General features: G+C 42.8%; 1 protein-coding gene across 1 annotated transcript in view; it reads left to right on the top strand.

Annotated features, from left to right (window-relative positions):
- Nucleotides 1-12,433, top strand: part of PREX1 (phosphatidylinositol-3,4,5-trisphosphate dependent Rac exchange factor 1) — a 99,348-nt gene that overhangs the window by 49,882 nt on the left and 37,033 nt on the right. The window contains exons 6-10 of the mRNA XM_072414110.1: nt 980-1,141; nt 1,862-1,995; nt 2,663-2,778; nt 3,647-3,796; nt 11,168-11,312. Of these exons, the coding sequence (XP_072270211.1) occupies nt 980-1,141; nt 1,862-1,995; nt 2,663-2,778; nt 3,647-3,796; nt 11,168-11,312 (707 nt within the window). The remainder of the gene's footprint in view (nt 1-979; nt 1,142-1,861; nt 1,996-2,662; nt 2,779-3,646; nt 3,797-11,167; nt 11,313-12,433) is intronic.

Raw genomic sequence — 12,433 nt, forward strand, 5'->3', positions numbered from 1 at the left:
CTGAGCCGTGCCGCTACATCACAATGTCTGAGCCGTGCCGCACAATGTCTGAGCCGTGCCGCTACATCACAATGTCTGAGCCGTGCCGCACAATGTCTGAACCGTGCCGCTACAGCACAATGCCTGAGCCGTGCCGCTACATCACAATGTCTGAGCTGTGACGCTATTGTACTCTGAGGCCAGGAATTTGTGTTAAAGTGCAGTGCAATGCATCCTCTGCAATCCCATTTGGAGGTGATATCACAGACAGCACAGGGGGTAGGGTTACTGAACGGTGCGGAAAGTCATCTAAATAGTAATCACATGGAGGAATCAACTTGTCTATGAGACTGACAGGTTCTCTTTAAGCTGCGGTGTGACTTGGCAGCAACAGATCACAGATCCTCTTTTCAGATTACATACAGATGGGGAGATGTAAATACAGATTATCGGACTTCTATAAACATCACAACGTGCATTATGTATTTGTGTTATACGGGGAGGCTGCCATAACCCAGTGCTGTGCCTTGGATGTGAATTATTTTGTGTGAATGGCTGCAGGCATGGCATGATAAGGTCTGTATAGTATCAAAGCTATACATATCATGTCATCCACATACAAATCATGCATGTCAGAGGAGGATCTGTCGTGTGCTAGGTGACTTCTGATAATAAAAAGCAAAGGCCCATGGTCCAAACGTTACATGTGGTCCATATACCCAGAGATGTAGCTATATGAATATATATGCAAACCCTGATGATGTCTCATACCAATGTGGTGCGTGCTCCTCCTATTCACTAAATGTCTTGTAAGTGGCATCTGGGCATCCTAACTCTTCCAAATCCAGTACAGAGAAAGTGTCCATAATGAATATTACTGCCTGGAAATTCACCAGTGTGAATCATATGCGAACCAATAATTTTTCCTACTGGTTAAAAACAATCACACCTTGTACATTCTTACCTTGATCTGATATAAATTGTTTTGCCTTCCTTACAGGAGCTGGCAAAGAGGACGTCCACCAAACATCCGGACCACCAACCCGTCCAGAGCGCCCTGCAGGCCATGAAGACCGTCTGCTCCAACATCAATGAAACCAAAAGGCAAATGGAGAAACTGGAAGCCCTGGAGCAGCTACAATCCCACATCGAGGGCTGGGAGGTCAGAGCTCATTACCTTTATGTAGATCCTTATTGCTTCTCTATAAAATACAATCTCCAATATGGCGATGACACTGCCATTTAAATAACATTTTGTTTGGTATCCTCTATGTAGGCAGCTAATATTTTCCTGTTATATAACCTGGGTCAGGCTGGTCAGATACCTAAGGGAAGTGCTATGGGGTCATTTTTGGCTCATCTAGTATTACAGGGTCCCCGGTGTGTTAAACACATGTGAAGCTGATGAATTGTGCAGATGCAGTGGGAGATGTGTGTAGCACATAGCCGGGTGTGTAGCATATGATCACCCGTATTGTTATCATTCCCATCCTAACTGGGGTAGGAAAACACCATACTACTAATATCTACTCATATCTGTATACAGAGGCCCATCTCTCTGATTTTATTGCTGCAAATTCATGGAAAAGCTTGCTGCCAGCTATGAGATGTGGAAAAGTAAACTGGAGGTGTGTTGGTGAGAAAGTTATTTACATGATTCCAAGGAATTTTTCCAGAACTCCTGAAGTCTATGGGAAAAATGAGTCTGAGGGAATCTGAAAGAGTGCAGTGTATATATTTAATTAAATGATTTCTTTTGATTTTTGTATTATTTTATGATGTATTATATATACCTCTTATATAAATCACGATGAGAACTTTGTAACTAAATGACAAAAATAAGAGCTTAGAGAATGAATGATGTGATCTTATCACCCCGCAGGGCTCCAACCTGACAGACATCTGTACCCAGCTCCTGCTTCAGGGGACGCTACTGAAGATATCGGCGGGGAATATCCAGGAACGCATGTTCTTCCTCTTTGACAATCTCCTCGTCTACTGCAAGCGGAAATCAAGGTGCAGAAGGGTTAAAACGTGTATCCAGGCATGACCCAAATCTACCTCTAAATTATATCCCAGTGTTCCTTCAGTAAAGGAAAGGCTTTTATTGCTCCCTGTGATGTCATTACCAGACTTGTAAAGCCAACAATGCCTACTGACCTTTGCATACTCCCAGGACTACGTCTCCCAAGAGCCCCTTAAGTATATGACGTGTTTTGTGACCCTTGGGAGACAAGGCAACAGTATTGTGTCATTGAGTTCTGTAGTCCAGCATTGCAGGGCTGATAACACTGCTTGGGATTTGTGTTGTTAGGCCATACAGGCAGATCAACAGCATGTTGAAAGGTATAAAACATGGGGAATTGTGCATGTTTCTTTATGCAAGCAGACATGGCCATTTTTTTAACCACTGTGGTCATATGAATATGACATACACAATGTGCTGTGAACATTGCCCTGGCATTTCCAAACTCTCAGTGCAGCAAACCCGAGGGCATTGCTGGGGATTCCATATTTAATACAAAGGGCTGTAATTGGATTTCTGCAAACTTTCCAGGAGCCGGGTTAGTGAGGGAGAAAAATCCTTTAAGTGGGGAAGGAAAGGCAATAAGGCTCCCAGATTTACTGGTTTCCACTAAGCTGATGTTGATTGAATGCTGATGATCTGATTTTCCCTCTGTAGGGTCGCTGGGAAGAAATCGTCAAAAAGGACCAAATCCATTAACGGCACTTTGTACATTTTCCGTGGAAGGATCAATACGGAAGTGATGGAGGTGGAGAACGTAGAGGATGGTACAGGTAATGACACTTTATGTCACCTTCTGTCTGGATCCTCTCCTCTGTAGCAATGTGCTAAGGAAAGATCAGTCCTTGCAAGTCCAAGCCACTGAGATCTAATTTACTTTATAGGTTTAAATTTCCATTAATCATTTAATTGCTGCGTTATTTCGCAGTGCTCTATCTGGTAATACGGTGAGCAGCGGATTACAGACCGTCCTTGTGTTATCCCATTACACGTTGCGCTCCGACAGGTGAAAGTGGGGAATTTGAACCTCCCAGTCCATGTAATTATATTCCGCGTCTCGGCTCTGTCACCATCTGTGCGTGTTTTCTGTCCTCCGGGGGAAGCTCTGAAGTCGCCTCCTCACTCACTTTATACCCCGACTGTATTTCTTTTATTGTTTTAAATGAGGTTAAAGACATTTGGATATCACTGTGTTCAAACAAATCAAATTGCAGATCCGTTTTAAACAAAGAAATGTACCTGTTATATGCACCTGTTCTGTGTAATATGTAATACAAAACTAAAGTATAAATAATTACCATTTCTGCAGGGGAATGCAGCTGAAAGATAGAAGCTAAAAGAGTCATAAGAATACTTAAAGCTGACGTTTATTCTGATTATATTTTCCCTCCCTAATGCTTTTTTACACCCTATGCTATCACTTCCTATGCAATGCAGGCAGAGGGTGGCTCATGGGGAGGGGACAGCAAAGGTTTTGTACATCACTTCTGTCACCAACCCAGGAGAAAACCTTTTGATTTGTGGTTAATGTAGTTGGTGGGGGTTGTGTGTGCAGGAACAGATATTATCAGTTCATAATATTGTTTGTTTTTGTTGTCGTGTTTCTATACAAATGTCTCATCTATGGTGTTGTCTCTGCAGCTGATTATCACAGCAATGGTTACACGGTCACCAACGGCTGGAAGATCCACAACACTGCCAAGAATAAATGGTTCGTCTGCATGGCCAAAACCCCCGAGGACAAGCAGAAGTGGATGGACGCTGTTCTGAGGGAGCGCGAGCAGCGAGAAAGTGAGTGGAAACAGAATCAACTCTATATTGATTATGTGTGGTCAGCTGACCCGTCATGTACAAAGCACCGGTTCTGAACATTATTTATTCTTCTTTATAAAGAAAGCAATGATGCAATGAAAATGAAAGGTAAAAATGTGACTACACTTTTTGGTTCCATACCTTTCTGGGTCACCTCCCTGCTTGATAATGGGACTGTGAAGGCCGATCCCTACAGTGGAGAGGGTGGAAATGTCTCCTGCTCCATATTAGGTTCAGAGCTCTATTCAATGCAGTGATACTTTGTATGTATGTAACAGGAAAGTGTACATCACCAACCAGACAAGCCAAACCCCACTACAGGTATGAATGTGCAGAGAGAAAGCAATCTGCCTGTGCCGGGGGTTTGGGTAAAAACTGCAGGAGAAATCCGGTTTCAAACCTTTGTGTTGGACCCATTCAGCAGCTAGCTGTTACATACAATGCAGTTCTTAAACCTCCTTCCATCTAAAAGTTTGGAGCTGGTTGATAATGTCCAGCAGCTGCATAAAACTTCTGATAGGCTCCCATTATATACATTACAGGTCAGTAATAATCTGGAAGGAGATTGGATAAAATGGAGGTATTACAGGAAATGTTCCCCATCTTGCTGTGTATGTAGATCTGCGGGTTTAGTAAATAGTTCACAGTGGAATCTGCTCCGTCAGCGGATGGGACGGAGACTCACGCTCAGCATTACGTACCGCTGCATTAGCCATAATTCCTGATGTATATTGATCGCAGACGATACATAATTAATGCTGCGATGGAGAAAGAAGGGAAAACATATTTGTGGGTGACTCCTGGTTTCCGCCATCTTTCCATCATCACGATCGGAACGATTGTCTGTCTACCTCTCCTTTCCAGTGAAATAAAGAATAAGTAATTGTTTAGTGTCATGCCAGGAAAAACTTGCTTCACATTGCAACTTCTCCTATCACCAGCAATTCCATAATTTATCGAAACATAGTGGTTACACCGTGTCTTTATGGGTAGCACGGCACAATGATGAATTAGGAGAGTCGCAGAGCATGAATATGTGCAAATGTGGAACGCTTTTTTGGAAAAAGTAGTCAGGTAACAAAAACATAACGTCTAGAGCTAATACCTTGGTACCCAGATCAGGGTGATACCACTAATTGCCCCTCATTAGTGAGTGCAGGTCTACAATGCATTGGGTCTGCAATGGAATGATTTCACTTAGGGCAATGGTTTCCTTTCCTGGGTGGTTCTGCTTCTGGTGATGTGCCATTAGTCAAAGTGACAACAGTTTCTTTGGACGGGAAGTGAGGGAGTCATCTCTATAATAGCAATAAAGACCCAACAGGACCAGTGACAGACTGGCAGAGAGAATGTTATTTCACGTGATTTATAAAGCTGTCAGAAGGATAAAGTCTATCAGACATCTCATAGCGGCCGGTCAGCCTCGGCTGTCATTTCCACGCCGGGCAGGTTCCTGTGAAATGTCTGAATCAGTTTTATACCCAGGCTTGTAGTGTGTACAATGTGATTGGTGACATTGGTGATTATATCCGGCAGGAAGTCTCAGTAATTAGCGCTCTGCTAAGTGCTTAATTATAGAAACACAGAATAAAGCTTCTTCAATTCCGTCAGCCTTTATTTTTTAAGGACTTCCAAACAGCCCCCTCTTCCCCACCCCAGGCGTAACGAGGTAATCTAATTGTCCAGTAGTCTTACTGAGCTTCATTCATTCACTTCCTGGACTTTGTGTCACCAGGGGGGGCACACAGAAAGTTTTCTTCAATGTTACCCCCTCCCTGCTGGGTTATTAGAGGCCACAGAGCTCATGGCTGCTTTATATGTCATATAGGGCCAATTATATGCAGCAATAACTATATTATACATAATGGAGATGGGATTTGTTATATACAACGGGGATACCATCTATTGGCCCAGCATTTTGCAGAAAAGGTCACACTAATCCAATGGCTTTAGTATTTTGTGAAACAATGATTTGTAACAGGTCAGTGAATCAGGAGCTGTAACTCATCAGAAGCGGTATCACACAACCAGGTAACTACAATGTTCCTGCACATGTTTCTTCCTGCATACATTTCCTTTTCTTCAGGGAAAGAATTACTAAACAAAAGCACAAATGAAATTCAGGGCCCCTGGGATGTCTCAATGTATCCTTCATCCTATTAGCAGCACCCTGAAATCCAAGAAGCTCTGCAAAGTCCCATTCAGTCTGCAAAATTGAGGAACTCTGCTTTACACTGTGGAAAGAATATCACAGATACAATGTAAACATTTTGAACCCATTGAATATATTTGTGATCTTCTCTAATGCTGCAGATCGGTAAAAGTTAAATTATTGTAAAGTTCTATCAACCTAATATATTTCCAGCACTGAGCAGCTGACGGTAAGGGGTTTGTATCTTGTAAGAAGAAGGGCACCTCGATGGTCCTCATTTTATAGTACACAGACAAGCCAGTGACTCAGGATAGTGCAATAGTAAATAGTGGAGTCACATTACTATGGGGCGGCCCACGGCATGTCTGTTTGAATCGGGTGACCGGCTTAAGTATTTTGGCAGGTTAACCCGTTCACTGGTGTGTATTGCAGCAGCTGCTTAATAACACAGAGGACCATTACTGGAGAACTAAGAATGAGCAGAGCTGCCTATTGGGTTTAGTAGAAACAGAGGAATTTATATTGATATCGGGTGGCAGTGTATTTCCTATCACTATTACGGGTGTGGAGTTGTTGTGTATTTGTGACACTTTATAATGAAGTCATTTTATGGATTTCTGTTGCACTTTATCACCAATGATGATTCCAATGAATCATTTATCAGCAATTAAATACACATTGGTTTTATGGCTGCACTCCTTCCTATAAGTGGATTTTCCATGCAGTAATGAGGAGGATTGTATTGAACACGCCATCGGCAGGTCCTTAGTTGGCTCACGAGACTTCCTGGCACATGGAAGCGAGGGAAGAGTCTTGGAAGTATTGTTCAGGCTTCACACCGCCTTGCTGCTATTTTTACTTCCAAAATTCTTAAAAGGTGAAAAGTAGCAGAAAATGCTTATTTCTTCACTCCGCATGATCATTAATGGATCATTAACTTTTAATTTAATTCGCTGGTGATCCTGCTAATATTTGATGGTTCTGTCCCAAGAGTTAACGATCAAAGATATAAATTGTAAATGTTTTACCTAGCCCTTAATTCAAATGATATGACAAGTGGAGAAAGGAAGAAAGATGGGCAAAAAATGTTAAACAAACAGAAGTGAATTTATTAAACAAAAAGTTGGCCTAGACCTGGTGATCCTGCCATGCCTTGTGCAGGCACTTGTTGTGGGGTAACAACAGTCTGTCCCTGTCTCTAATTTGAAGTCCTGTGTTGTCACCCTGTCACATAGACTCACAATACAGACTTCTAAATCAGCACACATTGCACAGGCCTGGTCCACTGTTGTCACCTTCATTCGGCTATCACCAGCCACTGTAGACTATATGAGACTCTGCAAAGATGCTGCTGCAGTAGATTAATAGAAACGAGACTTTATTAATCTCTTGTATGTGTGCTAATTGCTAAATGATCACCATATTGATTGCAGATATTACACAGGGTGTGAGCTCTCCATATGTCTTATTGCTCTCATTACAATGAGTTGCAGTCATCTGAGTGTTGGGTTGTAAACTTTAGGGTATTTGTCTGCAAGGTTCTAAAGAAAGAATGAGAGAAATGGAGATATTTAGACTGTCCAGGACCAAATGTGAAAATAATCTATATCCTATAATTGTACAGAGACCGTTCCCAAATAGGAAAATTAAACCAGACACGATCTATCCGTTCCCCGGCCCAGCCATGGAATCGGGCATTAAAGTGGACTTGTGCGCGTATGACGTCATTACTTTTCTTTCTATAAATAAAGGTAAGAATATCTATGGAGACGTCCACGTTGCAGCTCCCCTTCAATGAAGGTATTATTAGGAGAGACCCGGTGACTTCCTCTGCAGATCATTGTGGAGCAATGCTTCGTTATGAGATAATTGTAGTCCTGGTGGAAAACCCGCTTCTATTTTAGTATTTAAGACGGTCGTCACTCGTGGTAGGATTGTGAATATGGGATTACATATTAATTGCCCTGACATATACCATAATGTTATTCTTAGAGGCGAGAAATACAATCTGCAGTGAGGTTTTTCTATAGAAGCCAAATGGCAGAAATAGAGATGTATATGAACTGGATTACATGCCAATTTGTTTCTTCTATTCAGCTAATCCAACAATCATCACACCAAGCCAACATTTCATACATGTCATGTGTCAGGAGGAGAGCCCTTGCTTCATTATTGCTTCTGGAAATGATGGTTGGGGATCATTCCTGGGGACAGTTGTATTGTACAGACTGCCAGACTACTATTGAGCAGTGTGTTCTGTTTTATAAAGAGGGGAGGACAAGTAGGGTCCAGCTAACACGAGGGGGAAGCACCCAAGTTTGGGGACTTCAATAGTCTGTTTTTCACAATCCAGAACAGCAGAGCACCATTGCCATTCCATATGTGATTCAGATCTCATCCAACATCCGTACCCAACCTCACAAATGGGCACAAATTCCTATCTTGTGAGAAGCTTTTATGGAAGTGTGGAGGCTGTTATGGACCCCAGGCAAAGCCAACTCCATATCAATGGCTTGTAATGGGAAGTGGAACAAACCCATACTGGTGTTACAATCAGGTGTTCACAAACTTTTACCCAAATCTTTGTGGAATGCATTTATTGAGCCAACCTAGCAAAGTTCTGCAGGTCTTTGTATGCTGGTGAGGCACAGAACTTTTTATCAGACGGATGTGTTGATTGTAAGCTCAGAGCCGTGTGAAGTCTTTGATGGATTTGGAATACCGTGGCCTTGATTTTTAGAGGCAATAAAAGCGTTCCGGGGACTTTTCTGAGCTCGGAGTTCGGTATTCCGGCTAATCACGTGCTAGAGCCTCAGTTCTTGCAGCTGTGACATAATCTAAGTACGGACACCGGCTCTTCCTCTCTCTCGGATTGTATTTACATTGGAGCTCAGGGCCAGTTAAGTAATTGTTTATAAGCTGCCGCAGATGATGAGACCCTGGCGACGCTCCAGACACAACTCCTGCCAGAAACCGCCTTTTGCCAAAACTTTATTTACACGAGCCATTCCATCCCGTTTTCCACCATGTGGCCTTCCAGCCACACGTTGACATTGTGCTCTCGCCTATCTGAAGTATTTCTCATTGTGACAAGTGTTTGGCCAGAGCTGGGAAATTCCACGTTCTTGATAAATATCACCTGAGACGACGGATTCCTGGCGTGCTCGGGATTCCTAAGTGTTGTGATGTCTGTATGATAGTGTAATGTCACATAATGAGGTGGCGAGACATAACACTCGTATGATGGCGGTGCACGAGGGGCTCTGAAGCACGCAGCTGATCATATAAATGTTGTGCGTCGCCAAGAGTCGGAATGCTACATATGGATATTTGTAATAACACCACCAGTCATTTCATGCTACATCTCAAACACGTTCAGCTTTCATCATGTTATGTCCTTTTAGTATAACATTACTTAAAACTCTATCATATATAGTAAAAGTAACATACAACGCCCCACAAGCAAGGGTCTGATTCCATCATAGTGATGTATAGACTGCGGCTTGTACACAACCTACCTGTTGTTATATCTTTGGTAGACGCGAATGCAATTCATGTTGTACAAAAATCACCCACATATACCGGCAAGCAGCATTGAGTTTTAGTGTTGGGATCTGCCGCTAGCACAGCGTGGCTTCTCAGAAATCCCCAGAGCTCACACGGCAATATGCTCCGCAACACATAGACAGATGGAGGCTGGCAGCACAATAGCTGCATAATCACACCTAAACCTGGGAGTTTAATATGGCGCTGTCCTGGCGTCACCTCCATTCATCAACATTCCCAGCGGACCAGAACCAAGACTGCCTGAATCCGAGTCTGATTATACTGCAAGATATTACAGCCCCAGCCATCTGAGCTGGGAAATAATCAGGGCTTCAAACTGTGTTTATTCCATTTCAGTCTCCCTTATGTCTGTACAGGCTCTAGAAGGTTGTGCTGGAGGCAGCTTTAGGTGCATTATGTAGATTTAGACATTTGTCATGGGTACTGGTATTGGACCATTGGATACGTTAAGGCTTGAGATGCAACCACTTTATCACTCAGCCTTCCAAGTATTTGCTTAATCAAAGTTTAAAAATCTGTATTATCCAGAAACCTTTGCAGTGACCCATTGGGTGGTAATGGGATTGACATCCCTGGGGGTCAGTGCCGTTCCATAGCTTATTGGGGATGGTGAGGTGGGTGAGGATCAGGGATCGGTGTCCCTGCAATTAGAATAAAAGCTGCAGCTCATTAATGTTTTCATGAATCTGAATATACTCCTTATTGAGCTTTGCCAAGCAATATATTCATTTATTTGCTCAAGCTCAGAAAATAAAACCCTGCAGCCAATCTTGTTCACCATTGTTTATAATACATAACCTGGACACGAGTTACCGGGCATTACTGACCATCTCCTACTGCACCAAAGATCGTCACTGATGTTTAGTAACTTGTGCCAGCTGTAAATTCAATAAACGTTGAGGAAGACTGGCTGCAAAGTTATTTTTTTTTAGTTTTTATGTGAATAGGCAACGGGCCATGGTTAGGAACAGAGCAGCCTGCTTGCAGAGAGGGTTAGGTATAGTCGGGTCCCCAGCAGCAGTGCAGCTTTATCTGACTACATTCCATAACCACTGTGTCATATCAGGAAACTCTTATTAGGTGTTGTCACATTTGTGGAAGAATTTCATAAGAACTGTGTGAAGCTGCTCCTCTGCATGCTGTAGCTGTATGCCGTGGGAAAGAACGCATTTCCTTTTGACTCCCAATCATCATTAATTAGGTTGGGCAGCAATAAAAAAAACAAGCCTGGGATAGGTATTAGAGATCAACTACTTTACCAAAAATCAAATCATTTGTACACAGCAATACAAATACATGTGTTCAAATGAAGCATGCAGGGTTTGACCAGAAAATGTCAAACACAACCCCTGAATTGTTATCTATGCACCTCCAATATTAAAGGATTCTCCAAATCACCAGTAACCCTCTGACCTGCATCTGACGTATGTTTCCAAATGCAAGAAAACAATGTCGGTGTACCCCAGCCATGGGTAAGTTTATATGAGATTTTAGTGATCAGGAATAAATTTGCTTTGATATGGTGGAAGCCGCTCTCCTGATATAAAATGGTTTAAGTCAGAGTTCTTTCACAACTGAGTAGCCGCATGCACTGGTGCACTGTGATAATTTTGTTGCATTTCATACCACAGGTCTGAAGCTGGGCATGGAACGGGATGCCTATGTCATGATTGCAGAGAAAGGCGAGAAGCTCTATCACATGGTCAGCAAGAAATCCAGTCTCATCAAGGACCGAAGGAGAAAATTCAGCACCATCCCCAAATGCTTTCATGGCAAGTAAGTTGAAAAGATCCATTCATTGCGTTGACCTGAAAAGCTCCGCACGGTTCCCGCGGAGTCGCAGGCCGCATACGTAATGAGCTCGCCGCTGACAGGGCGCCCCATTCACATCTTTGAAGGCTGGGTGTGAATCGATGGCCTTCAGACCTCCCGAGACAATTTACAAAGGGAAAAGAAAAAAAAAGTTCTCACTTATCAGCTGCAGCGCAGCAACGCCAAATCCTCCTCATACCCAAAAATAGAAGCGTAATGACCAAATGTGTCCGCGCCTTCATCCTCAGCAATGTCCTACTTTATTGTTAAATGGCCCCCAAAACATCAGAAGCTGGAGCTTTGGTGACATTCAAATCTCTTTACAATGAAGCTGCTGGACTGGGGAAGATATTTCCCAACCCACAGCCAACTGTAGATCCAAAGAAGAAGGCTGATTGCTGTCCAATAAAAGTGTGCTTCAGACAAAAATGGCAGCAAATGCCTCTGAAGTCAGTGAAGTGTCAAATATCTCAAGATTCATAATTTCCATTCATAATATAGATATTGAAGAATAATACATGATGGAAATATATGATGAATCACATAACAGGTTCCAGTTATTGTTAGCTGCAGCTTGTACCATTCATAGCCACATAGAAACCAGCAACAATGATTTATTATTGCTCTGTGATGGAATATCTGATGATCAGCGGGTTGTATCTATTGCTATACATAGGTCACTGCTCTTTTTGATCTGAGATTCATGTAAATGCAGTGGGATGTTGTGTTGAGGAGTATTGCAGGAAGCAATGTTAAAGTAGGCTGTACCTGTTCAAACTATCTTCAGTGGCAAGATGTGTGGAAAAATGGCAGCTTGGGAGTTTGGGTCATGTGACCTGTTATGAGCTGGTAAATTTGGCCAGGGTTCCCAGAACCTATGCTGAGTTCCCAGGTCTGTATACCCACTGTTCCCATTAGGAGGGGTTCCAACTATCCTTGTGCTGGATTCTGGGTCTGTACACCCACTGTTCTTATTATGAGGGGTTCCAACTATCCTTGTGCTGGGTTCTGGGTCTGTACACCCGCTGTTCCCATCATGAGGGGTTCCAACTATCCCTGTGCTGGGTTCTGGGTCTGTACACCCA

Source organism: Pyxicephalus adspersus, chromosome 6 (genome assembly GCF_032062135.1).
Source record: "Pyxicephalus adspersus chromosome 6, UCB_Pads_2.0, whole genome shotgun sequence".
In the NCBI taxonomy this organism is placed as follows: domain Eukaryota; kingdom Metazoa; phylum Chordata; class Amphibia; order Anura; family Pyxicephalidae; genus Pyxicephalus; species Pyxicephalus adspersus.